Raw genomic sequence first — 22,193 nt, forward strand, 5'->3', positions numbered from 1 at the left:
TGTTTTTTGTTTTTGATTGATTGATTGTTTGAGACAGGATCAATCACTGCCAGAGATTCACTACTGGGCTAAACTGGTTGGCCAGGGAGACCCAGAGCTTCCTTCCTCTTCACCTCCACTGTGCAGGAATTCTAAGCACATGCTACTGCTCTCATCATTAAAACCAAAACAAGAGCGTAGGTTGTGGGCCAGACTCAGCTGCTAGTGCTCAAACAGCAATGAAGTCTTCCTACTCAGCCATCTTCCCAGCCCTAGCTGGTTTTGAAATTCACTTGCCTGACAGTATCATCTTTGGTATTAAATATTATGCAATAGGATATTTTAGTGTAACTTAAAAAAAAAACTTGCTGTATAGAATAGTCGTTCCTCTATTTACCCCAGCTATAGGAAATCGACTTGAGATAGTTAATGTGTATGTCTTCACAGGAAGCCGACTTAGCCAAACAAAACGACATAAAGTGGTATCAAATCTCTCTCTCTCTCTCTCTCTCTCTCTCTCTCTCTCTCTGTGTGTGTGTGTGTGTGTGTGTGTGTGTGTGTGTGTTTTCAAGGTTAAATTAACCTTTGATCATAGACTTTGATTGTTGGAACAACGGTAGCCATTGAAAGTCCATTTTTCATTGCCAGTCAGTCATTTAAAAAGTAAGTGCTGACCAAGTAGCCACTAGATCATCTCAGTGTTAAAGACAGCCCTAAACAGTTGCTCCAAAAAGTATCCAGTCTGCTGCAGGTCTATAGGTTGATAAAGGAGTTCCTTACAATGATTGTCACGCCCTAAGCCCTTCCTATTCAGTGAATATTCTGTGGTTTGTGATTGCTTTTCCCTTAGACTAGGTTGAGATAAAAATTCCACATCACTGTTTAATCTAATTCATTCATGTGGTTTATCCAGGTTAAAGAATAAAGTAACAAGCAACGAATCCCTTTGCAGTCCAACCACAAGCTAGGGCTTTGGCCTATCACTCCAACTTAGGATGTGACTGTGATCTTCTCAAAAAAAAAAAAAGAAAGAAAGAAAGAAAGAAAGAAAGAAAGAAAGAAAGAAAGAAAGAAAAGAAAACACCATTGTTGTGGTTTGCCCTGAAGTTACTGTAGTTTGATGCTAATTCCACTGCCCCAAGGACAGCTGCCTAGTCAAGGACTCAGAACTCAGGTGACTTCACCAGAACCACCTCTCCATTGAATTTGTAAAGTACTGGTGAGGGGCAGGTACAGGATAGAAGGAGGCCTGTCATTGGAGGAGAAGAAAGGATGGGCGGGAGAGAAGTTTGAAGGAAGAGGAGGAGACTAAGGGAGAGAGGAGGAGAGAGAGGAGACGGAGAGAGGGGAGAAGCCATGGCAGGTGATGTTAAGATTCTGCTCTGTGTATTTACAGGTTGTTATTAATGTTCTCAAGGGATGGATGGTACCGGGCTTTGTATGTTTAAGTGGGCAATTATATTTTACCAATTGAATCTAAGATTATTGTGTTGTGTGTTCTTTTATGTGAGGGTTTAAGTGCAGGAAAGTGTGCGGCTGGGCTGGTTTCCACCAAGATATCTAGCAGATATCTTGGGGCACTGCGGCGTGGGCCAAGCGGGGTAAAAGACACCGTTACTCTTTTTTATTTTTATATTTTTACAACAACACACCATCATTGTTTTGAAAGGGTCAAGCTCCCATTTTCTATCTTTGTTGTTTTATTGGAGAGAATCTTTTCATTCTCTCCAACCTACTCTGCCTGAATTAGCAGCCGCTGTGGAGGTTTCCTCCTGGCAGTAGGCCACTCTCTGCTGTCACTGCTTTTGTGTGTGTTGCTGCTTCCTTAGGTATATAATACACACATTTAGTCACCGTGTACACACATATGCCAGCCTAGCTTCTGTGCTAATTTTGTTGTCAGTCAACACTTGGCAGATGGGATGCTCATGTGACTTTCTGGGCAATAAGACAAAGCAATTGTTGGGTGTGGCTGTTAGAGCTCCTTTACTCTCCTCCCTCATTCGGTCTAAATGCAGAATAGTGTGGTGGTTTGAATGGGCATGCCTCACCTCCCAACCCCCATTGGTCCACAGGAGTGGCACTATTGGGAGGTGTGGCCTTATTAGAGTAGGTATGGACTTTTTGGAGAAAGTGCGTCATCAGGGGCAGGCATTGAGGTCACATATATACTCAAGCTCTGCCCAGTGCATAAGTCAGCACCATTCTGCTACCTGTGGATCAAGGTGTAGATCTCTCAGCTCCTTCTCTAACACCATGCCTGTCTGCATCTGCCATGCTTTCCACAATGGAATCCATCTCTGAAATTGTAAGCCAGCCCCAACTAAATGTTTTCTAAGAGCTGCCAGTCACCTTGGTCATGGTGTCTCTTGACAGCAATGAAACCCTACGACAAATAGTTTTAATGCACAAATGAACCAGTGATGATGCCACGTTTCTCTAGACTTCAATTTGCTTAAAATAAAAAAAGTTCTCTACTGTTGGGGCTGCTAGCCTTTAGAACACATGTGATTGCCTAACTGTGAGATATGTACCATGTTACTGATTGTCCTCTCTATACCAAGTACTTGTAAATTCTCAATTAATCTTCAGGGTCCCACCAACGTATCGTTACCATCCTTATAAACTGAAAGCCAGGTATGAACTTACTTGCCATAAGCATTCAAAGGACAAGTCTTAACTTAAAGCTAGCCCATCACTAAACACTATGGCTTATGTCTATGTAGGCTGCCTCTTCTACACTGCCTTTAAAAATTCATTCCTCTGGATTTTCTTTCAGTGTGCTCAGGTCTTCAGGGCTCTTTCTCCTTCCTGTCCTCCAAACCCTCTTTGATAAAAAAAATTATTGTGGATGCCAAAAGTGAGTGGTTAATATTTGGGGCTCTTGAGTCAGACGGACTAGGCTCAAGTCCCAGAAAGAATAGGGCAGCTAATGACATTGGCCAAGTTATTCAAACTCTTAGAGCCCCGTTTTCTCACTGTCTAAGTGGGCCAAGAGTAGACCTGAGGAAGAGAAGGCTATTGTAAGAATAACCCATGAAATGGCCAAAAACTGCCGGATCCAGCAGCCATGGGACAAGACAGCACACATGCTGTCAGTGCTGTATGGTTCTTGCTTTAAGGGACTTATGTCATTAGGTCTCAGCTGTTTTACCAAAAGCCAAGGGGCCACTGACTTGCTCCAGATCTTGGAAATACACATTTTGGTAACTCTGGCAGCAATATTTGGACAGTAGTACAGAGAAAATAAGGGGACTAATAAACAAATAAAACAGGCATGCTCCACTCTTGAAAGCAGGTGACCTGGTGGGTTTATGTATGTGGAGAATTCCAAAAATCCATTGACACACTTCCTTTCTCTGGGATGGCAAAGCAAGAAAATAAGTAGACAGTATGTAGGCTCAGAATTTGACATACTATTAACAGTCAACCAGGGCTCGAAACAGCAAAGGAGTGGTGTATCAGGATAAATGGAAGTCTCAGTAACAAAAACAAGTGATAAGCACAGACCATGCAGCCTGTCTTCTGTTCACTATGTAACATGCAGACACAGGCAGAAACACAAGGGGAAGATCACCGTTAACACACCTAGTGACAAAGTCAGCAAGAAATATCTAAGAACAAGATGGAGAAGAAAGGAAAATGAAGGGGAATTCACCATTTCCTGACACGCAGCATAAGCTGGGCTCTTAGAAACCAGGATCCCATTCTTTAATTCTTTGTTTTGCTCTATGGCATCCATCAAAAATTATTGTATAATTTTTACAATATTCTCCAGAGGTAACCATCTGAATGTTATTTCTGTGAATTATTTATTACTCAAAACAGGCAAAATGGTTTATTGCTCCTAACTCCCACAGCATAGAGATATAATGAAATTTAAATGCCTATATGTTCTTAGAGGGAACCCACAAAAGCTCAAATTTATCTTTGAGTACAGCAAAGAGCCTACCTGATGATTTCCAAGGAACTGTAATCCCATCAGACATGAAACAATGTATCCACTTCAATTTGTCCCCCCTCCTCCTTTGAAGATTAGCTGGTCCTCTGCTTAATACTTGATCCCCTAGAATATCAAGTCACCGCTGACTGCACAGCCTTCTCCTTGAGGCCCTCTTAACAAGTAACTTCTGTTCTTATGCCTTTTAAGCCCCCCATCACATCCCTACACCCAGATGGCATGTATAAGCACTTTGGCAGACCTCTTGTGAATATGGCCTAGGTTATAATTAAGATTTAAAAATCGCTGCATACTAGTACTGCCTAAAGGCAAGTGCCTGTCAGGAAACATGAGACAGAAAGGCTTGCTGTTAACAAGACAAATCATGGAAGTGCTGACATTTTTGAATGCAGAATACTTCAGTGAGAATTATCAGCATTTTTTGGTCAGGAAATGACCCAAGAAATCTCAACTCCTGGTATCATGTGTCATTGGGGGAAAAATGTTTGCTAAGTTTTGCAGGTAATTTGCCCCAAGATCCACATGACCATCCTGCTTGTTTTTGCAAATATTACTTTGAAAAGGCTAGGCTAACTTACTTGAAGGAAAGACTGTGCCATCCTTCCTAAATGGTAGCCCACTAAAGCACCATTAAATATACAGAGATGTTGATTATCTGGGGGTTTTAGAAAAAGAAAGAATGGATATCAAAGGCATGTTCACTTCTTTATCGGGAAACATAGTATCAACAACTGGATACGGCCCTCAACATAACGTACAATAGTTAGCCATTACTTCTCTGCGGTTCAATCCTATCTACCAAGAGCAAACAACAAGCTAGCTGACCCACCCCACAAGCTTCACTTGGAGGGAAACAACTGCCCCTTGGAACTATTTGAGGCCCAACATGTTGTGATAGAATAGAAATACAGTACTCACATATGAAATTCTCAGACAAACGAAAATTTTGGAGACCAAATATTTACTGATTATGATTTCTGATGAAAATACTGAAGGATAAACTCCAACAAAATATAGACATAAACTAATAGGAAATTCAATAAAAAGGAGAAGCAATGGGCTCCCGGGACCTAGCAAGAGCTCACAGCATGAAGGACAGGAGAGCATATTCAGTCTGCATGGGACAGAAGGCTCCAGAAGGGACACTTCCAGGGAAAACTAAACCTAGGGTATGATAGCTACAGATTTATCTTGATGAAAATCTTATATTATGAGGCTTCTTACAAAGAACTAAAAAGTTATCTAAGATCTAGACCCAAGTTTTCAAGTGGATTTTTTTTTTAGTCATAAAAGTTCAGGAGACACACAAAAGTTTACCTCCCAAATGAGATGTATTCACTGCAAATAGCCTGAAATATAACTGTTTCCACAGTGATCTTGGTAAAAACGCCACAAAGAGATATAAATGACCTATTGGGAAGAACAGGAGAAGGAATCCGAGTTTCTAGACCATCATGTACTAGAACAGAAAATCAATGACTAAAACTACAACTCCAAAAATCACAGCACAGACATCCCGTATGGGAGGTAAGTACAAAATAGTACAGAATGGCTGTTTCTAGACAGAGGCTGGGGTAAGAGAGGCAGAAAGCATGGTTTTAGAGTAAAACTGTTAGCTCCTCCCCCCAACCCTGCCGCCCAGTCTAATTGTGTTAACACTTCTGAACCGTTTTTAATATATACAAAATCAATTACTGACAAAATAAATTCTTCAAATGCCAACATTGTATTAAGAATAATCCTGACACTAGAAATAGCCAACCGTCCCATCTGATAATCATACATGGATTCACAGAACGTCAGAATGAATATTCAAAATATGCATCTTTAAAAGTTAGATTCAATGTACCTGAATAGATTTTACTGTCTCAGCAAATACCATTTGTCATTTAACAAGGATTCCTCTTCTACAAAAGACTAAAGTATCACTTCAAGGGGAATAAAACAAAAGCCCGTGTTTTTATCTGAATACTTAGACAACTTCTAAGGACAAAGTGTCCCAAAGCCTCCAAAGTGACCATTCACTTAAGATGCATCTTCATACTTTTCCAAAAAGAACCTGATAAACCAGCAAACGCTGGTTAGTTCTTTTACTAATTAAGGCATAGTTGGCAAGGCAGATGGTTTAATGTCCTAACATGACAGTAAATGTGGGTTTCCGGGGTATTCCTCATGCACAGGACAAGGGGCTGTCTTACTAGGACTAAGACCTGTGCAGTCATATGGGTGGGTTCCTTTGGCTCTAGCCAAAAAGACAGTGGCCATGACTTACTTGATGCCTGGTACCTAGTGGGATCTCAATAAATATTCAATGAATCAATGCATATATTGATTGTCCAATCAGTATCATATTCTTTTTCTATTGTTTTAAACTGTAAAACCCAGGTCTATACTTTTAAGGGGATGGATTAAATGCCTAGGTACGGTCACTTGTGAATCTTTGCATTAAGTTAAATAAGAATATTTACTGAAAGTCAATTATATCCCCTTCATGCTTTCTGTCACACACGAGCAAGGAGCAACGGACTAACAGAAACAACTCTGCAGACTTCCCTTTCTAGAATTCATCCTTTAAGTACAAATTAAACATCCTGTGCTAATCAGTACTCCCATGGCTAGAAAAACCATTGGCATTTACTCAGGCAGGAAGAGAAATGCTGCCACGGGAACGACAATGGCAAAGACTTGGAAGCACAGCATCATATTCTACCACACATTGTGCGGGACTTTCAGAAATGTGTGTCCTGGGGAACCAGACACTTGCATATTTGGTTATGTTCAGAGAGATGCGTGTGAGCATGTGCATGCACACAAGATACAATTTTACATTCCCAAAGGTGCTTGAATGGAAAATACAAATTGTGCACCATGTTATAGGTAATTCCAAAAGTAAATGGTGCTAAAACGGCACCTTGCAATTGTGGAATCTACAGGCACAAAAAGCACCTGGGGGGTGTTTTTCAATCACATTTCTTCCTGTTCTCATCAGAAACCATTTGAGGGTATGTGTGTGCACATGTGTAGACTTACCTTGCTATCCCCAACTGTAGACACTAGTCCCCAGTTAAGAACCACTTTGAGCTGAGAAAGTCACAGAACTGACTGTGGCAATGTTTTCAATTGTCATTTTTATTTATTTATTGTGTGTGCATACTTACCATGATGCGCATCTGGTGAGTGAGTGGGGTCTCTCCTTCCCTCATGTAGATCCTCAGGTATTGTACCTTGCATGAGTAGTGCTTCACCCCAGTGAGTCACTTCCTTGGCCATTGTGCTATTGCCTGTTTCCTGCTTTTGAGACAGGATCTCATTATGCAACCCTATCTGACCTGGAATTCACTATGTGAACCTGGCTAGTCTCTAAACTCAGAGGTCCACCTACTTCTGTATCCTTGGTGGAGGCATTAAAGGCATGAACTACATACTTGCTACCAATTTTTTCTCAATTATTTTTTATTTCAATGTGAAGAAATAAACATATGAAGGTAAACACACCAGAGTATTTAACCTAACATATTTTTAAGTTTTTATAGATGTGTATACTGTATGCTGGTAACTATTAGGTTATACTGTTTTATTTTGTTTAACATGCATTAGGTTAGATCAGTGATTCTCAATCTGTGGGTTTCGAGCCCTCTTGAGGTAGAATGGCCGATTCACAGGGGTCATATATCAAACATCCTGCATCTCAAATGTTTGTATTACCATCCATAACAGTAGCAAAGCTAGTTCTGGAGAAGCAACGAAAATACTTTTATGGTTGAAAATCACACAAGATGAGGAACCATAATAAAGCCTGGCAGCGTTAGGAAGGTTGAGAGCCACTGGTTTAGATTTTTAATTTCCAGCTGATAATCCAATTTGACTAGTTAGCTGCAGATGTATAAAGGGCAAACTGAGAGATTCTGAGATCAGTTTGGTCTCTAAATCACAGTGTGGTGACTAGTGCTGCTTGCTGAGGTACAGGTGGTGGCAGCAACTGTGGAATACCACTCCTGCTTCTCACTGTCCCTGCCCAGTCCAGCAATCCCACAGGAATCTGTCACCATAGACCCCTATAGCAAATGGTTCTAATAGATGGTTGTGCGACCCTGCCCCTAGTGAGTGACATGACTTTGGACAAGTCTCTGGTGTTCCCTTGCCTATCTCCAACACAAATTCCACACAAGCAAGGTCATCTTCAAATGATTACCAAAAGGATGAGCTCATCCTACATCTGTACCCTGTAAAAGCTGTAATGTCCTGAACCTTACACCCCAAATCTAGTCACCTTGTAACACAGTAATCAGTCAGGCTCGCTCTGATGCTTTAAGCGTAACTTCAGCACCTAACTGAATGTGAAGGGGCTGCAGTGTGTTCTGTAAAGACACCGACTTCCTCTGACATTGAAAATATTGTCTCCATAAAAACTGGCCAGGAAATATTTCTAATTGATTTATAAAGAAAGAGTCTGGATAGCCAATAACAGAGACCAGATTAAATAACGATACAGCTATTGGTAGAGGGTTGTAACCATTTAAAATTATATATGCAATAATAGAGGGGATTTTGTATACAAGGTTGAGACCCTAATTATGGTGGCTACTGTCAGTTATCCATATTTGTGAGTCCTGTATCCCTAACTTAACAGATCTAAAACACTTAGGAAAAACCATTCCATCTGTTCTGCACATGTTTTGGTTTTTTTTTCCCTTTCCTGTCATTATTCTCTAAACAGTATTTTCATGGTACTTGTATTATATTGGCATGGTAGTCAGCCTAAAAACAATTTAAAGAATACAAGAACACAGGGGCTACATCCAAACATTACATCATGACCTCGTTTTCTATAATGCACTTGACCATCTGTAGGTTTCGGTTTCCATGGGGTTCTTGGGAACAAACCCCAGTGATAACGAGCATAGACCACATGCATGCTTAAAGAAAAGTTAACTCTCTTTCCAAATACCACACACACACACACACACACACACACACACACACACACACACACGAGCACGCACACATGCACACATACACACACCAGGGTGTGGCCAGGACTGACTGTGGTGAGTGGATCATGCACAGGATTCTTATCAGGGTTTTTTAGCACCATAAAGTCACATAAAACTTACTTTATAAATCTTAGATTTGGAACAACTTTTTCCTAAACTTAAGATTTTTATAAACATTTGCCTGGATATACATGTCTGTGACCCACATGAGTATAATGTTGCAAATTGCTATGGAGGGCAGAAGGCATCAGAGCCTATGGAACTGCAGTTAGACAGTTGGAAGCCCCCATGTGGGTGCTGGGAATTGTTCCCAGAACTGTTGCAAAAGCAGCCAGGGTTCTGCACCCATGAGCCATCTCTCCGCCCCATCTCCTCTAATTCTTTTCAAAATTCCTACAGTAACTATCCAGTATTTATAAACACTGTTTCTGAAAAACCCACAGCTAAGTCCAGAAAAAGACCTTCGGAACCTACTCACAGCACCTCATCTAGGTCACATTATAGCCAGCAGGTAAATGAGTCACACTGTGTCTCACAAAGTAGGAAGTAAGGTTAGAAACAAGCTCCTCTTAGGTCTCCTTTCTTGGTGGATGTGTGAAATATACCCGGAAGGTCAGGCTGGGACAGCTGTTTTGTGACATCATGACCAAAGTGGATAACCAGGCCTCTGTAACCAGGCCATCAGTGCAGTGTGGAGACCTAAGCAGCTTGGAGATCAGCAATGCTTACATCTATGCATGACTGGGGCTGTGTGGAGCCACACAGACCACAGCTGGAGACTCCTTCACAAGTCAGGCCGAGTCTCAGTCTTCATTATCGAAATAAGTCATTTTTACAGAAGAGACAGATACAAGCACAGATGGTTTTAATGATTTATAAGTTTAAATCCATTAGGAAAAAAATTACAAACATTTCTGTAGATGAACGTACAGCCTCGAGTGCTAGAAGCTAACCTAAACCAAGTCCCGACACTGCTGATGGGAGGCAAGCGGCGAATGCGAGTAAAGGGCCAACAGCTATGCCGCTATCTCAGAAGTGGATCCGCCGCGATCAGAGACTGAGTCTCCATAAATGGAGAGAAGAGCAAACAGCGCCTGGAAGCACTTGATGGAAGCAGCGTGGAAAGCAAGCAATCAAGGAGCTGGGAGGTGGTGCGTGAGAGTGAGCAGTACAGAAAACAGAGGCAAACGGCCGGGCAGCACAGCCGTTGTGAGGACACTAATGAGTGTCCTAAAGTGGGTGCACAGCTGTGCGACTTTACCCTAAGCCCAGGGAGCAGGCCACAGATGTCTCCCACGTGCACTGCATCCTTACCTCCCTGAAGCAGCCCTGAGAAGCCGCCCTACAGAAACAAGACATCTGCAGCACCTTAACCCTGGTCAGTGAAGCTGTTCACATAATTGGATAATGGTAAGTTCTTTTGGACCACGCCTTTGTCCTTAGAGTTGGTCACTGTTTTGATTGCATATTTCCTTCAACTGCGTCCTTCTCCCTGGCATTCAGAGAAGGGAGAAGGTAGGAGAAGGGACGGACGTTTCAGCGTAGCTCGACCTGTGCTTTTATGCATTATTCTGAGAATGCATTTCTGTTTCAGACAAGTTTTTTAAAAATCAGCATTTAGAGCACTCAAAAGTAGTAATACTAATAGTAAAGGGGAAAACGAGAAAGGGGGTGAGGCAAGAGAGGAAACATGAAGAGGAACCCCAAAGGCATTTCAGACACAGGAGCTCACAGCAAAGAGAACAGACCCCTGAGCAGGGGTGAGACACCAGGAGCAAGAGGAAGGAGCTCTGCGATCGAAGAGAAAACAAGCCCTATACCCCAGACCCACACCTAAACAGCTTAATCCACATTACCCTTCCACCACCCCCAGACTTAAAAAGAATTGTGTCAAACACAGACAAGACACTGGGGAGAACATTGTGTTCACATTAACATACCTGTTGGCATGAAAAATAGTATGCTAAAGAAGGATTTATGCAAGGTGTACGTTCATAAGATTAGCAGACTCTCAAACTTTCCTGGTAAGTGGATCTTGAAATGACTGGCTTTCCCAGTTCCGAGCTGGGACGATTCCCACCATCCACGACCATCCCCCTGCCCCGTGCTTGTCAAGCTGCCCTGTTCTCCTGAAAGCAAAACTGATGGTTCTCTTAGCACCTCCTTCTGTACATCATAGTGCTGCCAACACTTTAGCTTATGCAAAAATGCACGAAAGAATCCTCTTCTTTAAGACCATTTAAAGTATAGAGCCTGTCCACTCACAATGAGAACCTTCAGAAGAGGCAGGGTAAGCTTCCAGTGTGCGCATGCTCAGGGAGGGCCCTCTCTACTTCCCTGCTGTGGCTGCTTCTCTATCACGCAGCTCTTCTCACTCCCACTTCCTTATTTCCTGCTAGGGAGTTTGTGTAGAATATGTCAAAAATGTTATAAGTCAAGCAATCTCCAACTTTTGCCTACCCACCAACTTAAAAGCTGTATAAAGACTTAAAGCTCAGTGAGATCAAGGGCAACCTCTCTAACTTAGCAAGATGTCGCCAAATAAATGAAGGTTTGGGAGCGGAGCTCAGTTCCCTGATATGTGCGAAGCCCCCACTTGCACCCCTCACCAGAGAGAGAGAAAAAAGTGGGCTGCAGATATAGTTCTGAAGTAGGTAACTGCCTAGCATGCATAAGATCCTCCCTTCTATACTCACTATCACAAATAAAGGGAAGAAAAAAGAGAGGGAAAGAAAGGAAGGAAGGAAGGAAGGAAGGAAGGAAGGAAGGAAGGAAGGAAGGAAGGAGGGAGGGAGGAAGGAAGGAGGGGAGGGAGGGAGGGAGGGAGGGAGGAAGGAAGAGGGAAGGAAGAAGGAAGGAAGGAGGGAGGGAGGGAGGGAGGGAATAGAGAAGGGGTTAAAGCCTTCAGGGACTATTTTAGTTAATTCCCAGAAAGATTTACCAAAAACAGATTGCTTCTAATGTAAGGAATTGACACTTAACAGTGTTCTAAACTGGCAAGACCTTCTAAGAAGTAGTGACACTATAAGAAGTTACAGAAAATAGGTGTGCACAAACGCACAGTAGACGGACAGCAAGTGTGCACACTGAAAGCACGCACACAAGCACACTGCTGATTTTGCCACTAACATCTAGCGCTTGGAATCATGATTTCCTAATATATACACAAGATTTTTTTTAAATGAACAAACACAAAGGAAAGCCAAGAAAATACAAGAAATTAAAATATAACATAAAAAAGATAACTCCAGATAGAGCTTTTCACCCACACTGGCACATTTACATCATAAAAGGGGCAGAAGAAAACCATCTGGTGATACTCTGTTTACTAAAGGATGCTAAATTAGTGGCAGGCCACGTATAGATTTAACAAATAGTTTGATGCTATCTCACTTATTAATCCTTGACAGATGTTGATAAAACTGAAAAACATGATCAATCAAAAACCACAGGCCACGTGTAAAGTAAATTCCTAGTGTGGAAACTGTGCCTCAGCCAGAGTTGATGAAGACTCCAAGACTTGAGTTATAGCCCCCACCCTTGAAAGAGAAAAACAACAAGAAAATCTTAAACGTGGTTTAGGCATCTAAATGAATTCCTAATCTATTATCAATTATTTTATTTTGCAATTCAAAGGGAGGGGGGATGTGAATGGTTCTACCTATCCATAAAAGCGTGAGTGATCAAACATCACAATGGCCGTGTTCTCACAAACCGCGCGTCTTCAACTTAAAATGTTCACCTGGTACGACATTCAGCTGTCAAGAGGAAGCAACTCAAAGGCCATTACACAGCTGATTAGCCAGGTGGAAGGAGCCATCCAGACTTTGCCCTGCCGAACCCTCTCTGGGTGACAGTTAAACAGATCCTCGTAGACAATGTACTGCGTACAGAAGCGCTGATCAGAGTCAGGCTTGGCATGGTATGCAACCGTGTTGATGGTCTGAGTCACGTCACTGTCTGGCTTGGGCTTTCTGCTGAGGACTCTGCCTCCTGCTGCAGCGATGAGCTTCAGGAGGTCTTCCTTTGGGTGATGTTTGAAGTTCCCCCCCAGAAAGAAGTAGCATCCATCGAACAGTTTGGGCAGCTGAAACAACAGGAAAAGAATTGTTAAAGTAGACCAGAATATTGTGAAACACTCTCTCTGAATGAAGGACATAAAAACAATAAGCATGTGTCAGAAAGAAGCTTCCTAATGAGGTGCTGGCATAACCTGCACTTCAATCAAACTAACTGGATCAGAAAGCACACTTAGGAAAATAACAGTTTCTTATTTATGATTTTCCTCATTTAAAGTTCAGCCACTGTCTGATTCCTTTTCACTCTCTTAAAATTTCAGATGTGCTTTCTAATGAGAAGACAAAAAACCAAACAAGCAGGCAATCTGTGGTCAAGCATAGCAGTAATAAGTATAATCCTAGTGCCAAGGCTAAGCAGGAAAGACCACTGAAAGTTCCAGGTAAGCCTGTGCTACAGAGTGAGACACAGTCCAAAAAGGAAAAAGCTTCTTCATCAAAATTTCCTCCATTAAGATGCTTGTGCACATTGACAGGATTTATCTCCCAAATTTTAGAATATCTAGAGTAAGCATCAAAGACATCAGGCTGGACTTAAACTAGTGGTCGCTCTAAGGGTGGACTTTGAGACTCTCCCCCTAGCTGCAGAAAAGAGCCAGTCTTCTCCTGTTTGCCTTTGGAACAAGATAATGGAACTCTCAGCTCCTCCTGCACCATGCCTGCCTGGACCATGCCATGCCTCCTGCCATCATGATAATGGACTGACCCTTGGAACCTCTATGCCATCTCCAATTAAATGTTGTCTTTTTAAAGATTTGCCTTAGTCATGGTGTCTCTTCACAGCAATAAAAACCCTAAGACAATACCTAAGGTCTCCTAGGCAGCCATAGTTGGAGTGTGGCCTTAAGGTTCCAGAGATGCATTGCCAGTACACAGCAGACAATGAAGTCATGGCTGAAGATCCAATTAGAAAATGTCTTTGTCATTTCTACTACAGTTACATACATCAACAGAATAATGGAATATTGTCCATTAAAACCGCAGTATGTGGCAATAAAGACATATGGCAACTAAATCCGAGCAGCGGCTCCAAGTCTTCTTTCAAGCTACTTCCTGTATCTGAGATTTACCTCAGCTTCTGAAAGCTTTATGGGAATGTTCAAGATGCCAAAAATCCATTAACAGTGTGAAATTATTACCTTCTGGATTTTACTGCACACCGTGATCATCTTTCAGAATCAAGTGCTTGAAATAAGCACAATTAAAATTTTAATCAGTCACCTGGACTGGATGAAAGGGCAAAGTTTTCCCGATGATGATAATGACACGAAGCCATAAGAACAAGCAAGTAGTATGTAAAAGAAAAATACCAGCTGCTCTCTGTTGAGCCTGCTCCTCTGTGGACCTCCAGGAACTTCGTACTTTTCTTCCTGCTCACGTTCTTGGCTGTCCAGACAGGCTTTCACCCCTGACAAGAAATGAGGTATAATCAAATAAGCAGCACATGAGCGTATGTGAAATCCATCTAATTAGTCTCTCCTTTACAGTGGGCCTAAACATTCCGAAATCTTCAAACCCCAATTCTACTATAATAGAGAACAATAAAGCGAGGGCTGAGGAGACAGTTTAGCAGGTGAACAGTATGCCGGGTAAGCATAGGGAGGTGAGCCGGATCCCAAATGGGTGTGGCAGCTTGTACTGTTGCTAGGGTTTAGGGAATGAGCAGACCCCACAGCTCAGTGGCAGCTAGCCTAGCCGAAATGATAAGCTCCAGGCTCTAGGAGAGAACCTGGCTCGAAAGATACAGTGGAGGGGGACAGAAAAGAGACCCCAAGTCAGCCTCTGGCGTCAACACACAAACACACAGGTTGCTACACGTATACAAAGAGTGATATCACACACACACACACACACACACACACACACCACTCCATCCCACATAGAAAAGTCAAAAGAAAATATGATAAAGCTAGCTTTCTAGACTTAGAATAAATGGAAGAAAGCCTTCTTTCCCATGGAAGATTTTAAGCAGAGTATGCTCAGTCCAGTCTGAACTGAGCGTTTAACAAATGTTGGCTCATTTTGGCAGTTGCACGTATAGTTTCCTATTAAAAGTCCAGTGGTGGAGAGTGCTTTCGTCTACAGCACCTCCCTCAGTTAGCCACACAACAGGGTCTCAGCAGGACCTGTTAAATTCTGAGCAGAGCCCATGAGAAGCCTGGGAACTGACACCACTCCTGTAGACAAGTTTGCTTGATATTCCCTGGAGAAAGAATCCTGATGGATTGCACCAGTGTGTTTACAGCTTAAAAAGAAGGAGCTATTGCGTCTAGTGAGTAGGAAATCCCTAAGCAGGGACATTAGCAGTCACCATCAATGCCTGGCTGTAGTCTAATATGCCCAAAACTAATCACAGAGGAGGACAGAACATAAGCAGCAACTTCTTAGTAGAGGAGCAGGAGGAGGAGGAGGTAGAAGAGGTGGTGTGTGTGTGTGTGTGTGTGTGTGTGTGTGTGTGTGTGTGTGTGTGTGTGTGTGATACTATTAGGTTTAACGCAAACAACTAAATTTGAGATGTGAAGTCAAATGACTTAGTGCTTTAATATAACTTCATAAACTCATAAGGGTTATTTAGTTTTGTTGCCTATGAAAGAAAAAAAAACAGAATTAGAAATATCACCTATCTCACAGATTTTTATCATAAACTGTAAAAAATGAGGTAACCTAGACCCAGAAAGACAAATGCCACAGGTTCTCTTGTCAACAGTTTCTAGCTCAACTCCTCAGACTGAGTACACAGCATGAAGTAACCAGACATCAGGAGTGTATAGAGCTTAGATAGGGGAGGCCCTTGGTAGAGAAGAACAGGATGTAAGTGACACGTAGTAGGAATTGCAATAACAGGGAGGGGCTCCCATGGGGAGGCGGGAGTGTGGTCAAGACAGATGGAGAGGTGGGGGTAGGGGACAAATAATGGCAAGATTTCTTGATAAAGCCTCAAGGAATCATATTACTTTATATTTAAATGATCTATATAATACATACATGTGTGTATACATATATACTTTTGTATGTGTATATATAAGGAGGTTAAGCCAATTGGGCTGGCAATGTTCCCCCTGAAAACCATAAGGAGCCAAACCCCAGTGCTAGACAGCAGACTCCTGAGGAATATCAGGGTAGACGTGACTTTGCAAATAGCTCACTATTCCAGCTGAGCTAAAAGTGTCTGTCCTTCAGAAGAGGTTCCATGGTTTCAGAAAATACTATTCGAGTTGCCAAGAAATGGAAGCAACTAAACTGTCATAGCCAGCTGCAACACCTAGGAGCCATGACAACTAAACTGTCATAGCCAGCTGCAACACCTAGAAGCCATGACAACTACTAGCATGGCAACACATGCAAACGGTGTCAGTCAACAGCCGTGTAGTTGGACAGGAGGCCCACTCATCAGGAGGGAAACTGCCCAGAACTGGAAACCTTGTCAGTTTTCTGGAGCTAGAGAGGTCATGGGCCCTAACTCATAAAAATGAATATCTAGCATTGCTGTGCTGGGTCAACCTACTCATTGAACCTAAGTTCAATGAGGCCTCTTTACAGCAAACGAGCACAGGACCCTCACAGAAAACCACAGCTCGTGACAATGCAGAGGTCAAGAGACTGTGGTGAACCTACCTCAACATCTACACCACAGCTCCTGCATCTTATGAGTCAGAACATCACAGAAAGGGAAGGAAACTCAGACCCAGAGTCCCAGGAAACACTCTGTGGAACGGTCTCCCTCCCCATGACATGGTAATGTGCAAGAGGAATGATGTTGTGAGGTCTTACCCTAAACAAAGAATTATAGGCACTATAGCCTGCTGGGAAGAGGATCAGAATCTCGTGGGATGAGCTTCCTTAGGGGTTGATCAGCCTTGAAACCATACACAACCATATACACAAACGTCAAAAACTGACTTGTTAGGTTCTACTTACATCTCCTTGTGCATAGAGGGGTGTGTGTGTGTGTGTGTGTGTGTGTGTGTGTGTGTGTATTTAACAAATACAAAAGCAAATGAGGTTATCAACATCAACCTGAGAGTGGGAGACATGAGGGGGTTTGGAGGAGGGTGCCTAGGAGGGGTTAAATGAAGAAAAGAGGAGAATCTATATAATTATATTCTGAGAAAAGGCATTAAAAACAAATTTGGAAATAAAGGGTCTATCACAAAACTGAAAAAAAAAAAACCTCAAAATGGATCTATAATATAGTGACTTCACTATAAAAACAAAATCTCCAGACCATTCTCTATTTGCCTTTGAGATTACTTCACTCAATGACCTGAGTTTTACCACTGAGAAAACTACAATTTAAAAACAAACACCAAACAACCATTGAATAAAGCTTATCCAGAAGAAAAGCTTATCTATACCAACATATACTGACAATTAGACAGATATGCTAGAGATATATCAACATCCTAATAGGAGGAAAATGCCGTGATTAGATGCCACTGAAGGGTGACACTGTGGTCTGCAACTCCACAGAGGGCCGTAAAAGACTCATTCAGTTCAGGGCAGAATTGGCCCAGAACCAAGTGTCAATCTGTCATCAGCACCAGAACTGTCCCATATTGTGACTGAAATAAACAGACTCTTGTGAGGGTGAGAAGAGAAAAGCCATGCTGACAGGACAGAGGTGACAATGTAAGACAATCAGTACTTTTCAAGAGTGAGTGACAGCCCACTTCAGCCTGGCCTAGGGTTTGAGGCACCCATCTTTAAGCTTCTTTTCCATTACCCACAACTAGAATAGTAATAAAACATCCCTGAGTCACCCTGAAAACACCGGGTAAGGGACAACTTCGACAGAAAATGAGAGCAACAACCACCACCACCACAAAACCGTAGTTTGAGCTCTGGTTTGTCAGAATCCCTGATAAACAAGGAAGAGTAGAGCTGCCCCTGCTCAGGGCCTTCCTCCACAGGGCCTTCTGCAGCTTTATTAGTACACACCTACTATTTACAAACTCAATTAGTTATGTCCCTGTAAAAAACACGTTTTTAAGGTTTTGTTGCAAAAACTAATCTTCAATTTTCATTAAATTGGGAAAGCTCTAAATGAGTACTCGACTAAAATGAATCTATCTGCACAGCTCTATCGTCCCCTGTCAATAAATACTCCATTATAAAAACACTTGAGAGGCTCCCTGGAAATCTTCATGTGTCAAAGACATGAAGGCTGTCGGTCCAATGCGCTCCAGCCGGGGCACCCGGGATGGCAAAGGGCAAGTCTCCTCACACTCGGCAATGTTCAGGGCCCAGGAGGATTTGCATTTCTGTTCTGACGCCAGCTGTGGGACTCAGGTCACAGATGCAGTGGGACGCAAGCACAGCCATGCCCTTGATTGACATTCACCTTTCCCCCTCTCCTGATCTAATTGCAAACCCTCAGAAGAACAGATTCTATCTGACTGACAGGGGTAATTTAAGAAAAAACATTTCCATTACATTTCACATTTAGTTTAGTTGTACTAAAAGCAAAAATAATTGGACTTTTTTAGTAAAAATGTTTGAATGCATACTTATTTCTAAAACACAATTCTAGACCAATTTACCTTCTTTTTTTTTAAATTGCTGCTGAAATATTCTAGAAGTATTAGTGGTTTGGCTATGGTAGGGAAGTGAAATGCAAAATTTGTAGTGTGGTAGGAAATTATGCGCAGCTAGAGTTATAATTCTTTCATCTAATGAAATATTAAATATTGAGAGGAAAACTAGAATATCATTAAGGAAATATAAAAAACCTTGAAGTGTTTATTGTTATTTCCTTGGGTACAGATAAATAGAATATGAACAGAAGCGAACTATTTTATTCCCAACACCTGTAAATCTTTTCCAAACACCCTCTGCTCATTCATTTTCATTAGTGGAAAACCATCACAGTAACATGATTTTATCAAATCTATGGTTGCTGTGTAATCTAATAATTCATCCTAGGAGCACAATGCACCATTATAATCCAAATGCATAAACATTGTCTAATACTCTGAAAACATTAATTTCCTACTATTTAAATAATAAAATACTAATGAGCACAGGGCCTACCCAAAGAACATTAAAAGGAATGTATTTCTTAAGGAGATAAAACTATATACTAATCGTTTCTGATGATACTACAGGGAGAAAAAAACAAAATACTTGCCAGTATAATATAGTGCATTGTTTTCTGTTTTATATAGCCCAACTTCGAGGTTTTAAAATCATTTGAATTATTTTTATTTACTTTGTGGGTATGTGTGTGAGTGCACATGCATAGCGAGGTCAGAGGACGACTTGCAAGAGCTGGCCCCTCCTACCACATGGGGCCCAGGGATCAAACTCAGATACTTTAGATTTGATCCCTGCTCAGCCAATCCTGACGTCCTGTTTCTCTAATTCTCATGACCAACGATACTGGTACTGTTCCAAGGAAAAGCCCTGACAGTCTCAGGGACTGCAGCTACTCTGTGTGCTTTACTGTATGACCAATCCCTGTACTGAAGAAGACTGACTTGGTGGACACTCCTTACCTGCAGTAGTCATGTTCATGAAAGAAGTGCCAGCACTGAATACGGACTCTCAGGAAACGCACTGCTGTGCTCCTGGGAGACTCTGGTCCCAACACTTTTGTAAACTGATGAACACTTTTCATTCTGGGTGTGTTTGAAATCCCCACAGTTCTTCCACAGTACCACTCATTAACATTGGAACTACATTAAGATATGGGCCTGAATAAGGCTCCCCCTCTAACTGTTTTCTAGAAAGGTCTTCTGTGTATGGCATGGGGGCAGCATTGCAGCATTACACTAGGGGCTAGTTTAAGTGTGCACTCAACAGCACGAATGCATGAGAGCATGCTCTGCACACTCAAAGCTGCTTACACTGCCAGGCAGAACGGAGAAGGCAAAGGATCACAGCTTGGTCTCAGCTGGGAGCGCGTTCATATGCACCTCAAACCCTAAGGGATCCCACAAGTCTACGAAGACTTTTAAGTACGGACTTGGGGAATTACAAAATTTTAGCATGTAGAGCAAATTCAAAAATGTAAAATCCACAAACAATAGGATTTACTGTGTGCTGTTTCCATTTCAGAAGGAGAAATAAAGCACAAAGTACTTAGCAGGTTCCAAGCCATTTAGCTGCTAAGTGTGGTAGAATGGGACTCTGAACCCAGGTCTGCTCAGCCTTCTAAAGCCTATGCATTCCACATACAAAATATACTTTTTGGTGCAAGCTAAACCTTGGACTGTAAAGGTGTGATTGTGAATATGGCAAATGATTTTAAGCTGCTTTGACTATTCTAAGATGTTGCATGTTATGCTAGCAACTAAATACCCAGTTCCTCGCATAACTGAGAGCTGTCAATATAAAGCTTCCCTTCATTTAGGATTGCTAATGTGTATTCAAACTCAACAGCAGGGGACTAGAGAGCCGCTTGAGGCTTAGTGACCTTGCTCTTCTTGCAGAGGGTAAGAGTCAGATTCCACACGCACACCAGTCAGTTCACAGCTGCCTGTAGCTACTCATCTGGTACATCCAACATCCTATTCTGGCTTCTGTGGGCATCTGAACATACATGCTCATACATGCACATAAATGCCCATAATTCCTTATGTGTGTATTATTAATTTGTTAGGTTTGCCTATGTTTTGATATTCAACAATCTTTTGCCCAGTTTTTAAGATTATATCATTTGAGTTTGGTGAGCTGAAGTGCTAAATCTTATTGTTCTAATTTATAAATTATTGTTTGGCATGCAATAAAGTATCTTAAATAGCCTTATTTTAAATGATTGCTGGTTAAAATGCTATTTAATGTAGCTAATATTAATATATTAACTTTGGCTAGGTACGATGGTCCACATCTGGAATTTTGACACTTGGAGGCTGAGGACCTGCTGCTGTGAGTTTGAGGCTAGCCTAGACTGTATAATAAGTTCCAGTACAGCCTTGGCAAAAGAATGAGATCATGTTTCAAAAGGGGGGGGAGGTGTTAAAATGAAGTTTCCTATACATTGAAAACGAGACTCAAAATCTGTGACTAGGTGGAAATACTATCCTAGCAACAATGCCCAGTATGCTGGTCACATGCTGTTTGTACACAAAATAGGAACCTAAAAGGAATTATCAGTATAGCAAAATCATCAACAAACCCATCCCTTTACATCTAAGCTCCTATTTTCATTTTGTATCACTTAGGCATACACACGTCCACTCCTAATTCTGCCTGCAGAGCAATGAAATCGTTAGGTGAGTAACGTGCAACAATGACTACTTTACCAGGAGTGGCCAGCAGACACTGTGCCTATGGGCTGCTTTAGCTGTTCTATGGGTTTATTTTGCTTATTATTTTAACTCCCACAATAGTAGTATCTGTTGCTTCTGACAATGTGCTACTGTTAGTCAACACAACTAGACAGAGTAGGGTTTGCTAAGTAGGGTACTTGGACAGGAGACAGAAAACACCAACACTGAGAAGGTAGCTGGTTTCCTACAGAAGGACCAGTACTTCTACAGTGGTTGCACCATGCTTCATAAAAATCTCTAGCTTTGTAGTAGTTGATAAGTAGACAAGTTATTCTAATTGGAAAAAGATGAGCATTTACAAGTTAGAAGGAAACAGTTACTAATTTCCTGAAGAGCAAGCAGTGTTGATGTTTGTGCTAAGCCCACATATACAGCCTACTGTGCTGGCTTCACATCCAAAGTGTTAAGAACAGAATCCTAGATGTTCCTTGGGTAAAGATTTCTTACTAACAATCTGTGACAACCTGACATGAGTCTTACTCTAGTACAATGCACACAGAATTAAGCTAACATGCTCAGGCAAGTCACCGCGGTGTGGCATTGTCACTATGGGGTTAAAACACCTGGAAATATAAGAGGAAATATATGACTAGGCTGTGTTCCAAGTTCACACTTCAAACCCTTTCTGCATACCATCCTGAAATAAACTATTTATACCGTAGTAACTGATCTGAAGCATATCTTTAGGGGACAAGACCACAAGATAATTGTGTGCAAGTTCTCTGACATTCACTTTTACTCTATATAAACAGTAAATCACCCTTTTTCTTGCAAGAATCAGTGTGATGTACAGGAGGAAAAGTAGCAAAAAGTAAGTCAATTGTGGTCATTCTATGATCATATGCACAAACTATTCCATTGACTGTCCATCCCCAATATCTTACATCTCTGGCCATTTCATTTGTTAATTTTT

The 22,193-nt window shown here is 41.7% G+C and overlaps 1 protein-coding gene across 1 annotated transcript in view; it reads right to left on the reverse strand.

Annotated features, from left to right (window-relative positions):
* Positions 1 to 12,538: 12,538 nt before the first annotated feature.
* Positions 12,539 to 22,193, reverse strand: part of Bard1 (BRCA1 associated RING domain 1) — a 65,057-nt gene continuing 55,402 nt past the window's right edge. The window contains exons 9-10 of the mRNA XM_032899756.1: positions 14,321 to 14,418; positions 12,539 to 13,021 (exon numbers count right to left, since the gene is read on the reverse strand). Coding sequence (XP_032755647.1) covers positions 12,689 to 13,021; positions 14,321 to 14,418 — 431 coding nt within the window. The 3' untranslated portion in view covers positions 12,539 to 12,688. The remainder of the gene's footprint in view (positions 13,022 to 14,320; positions 14,419 to 22,193) is intronic.

This window comes from Rattus rattus, chromosome 4 (genome assembly GCF_011064425.1).
Source record: "Rattus rattus isolate New Zealand chromosome 4, Rrattus_CSIRO_v1, whole genome shotgun sequence".
Taxonomy (NCBI): domain Eukaryota; kingdom Metazoa; phylum Chordata; class Mammalia; order Rodentia; family Muridae; genus Rattus; species Rattus rattus.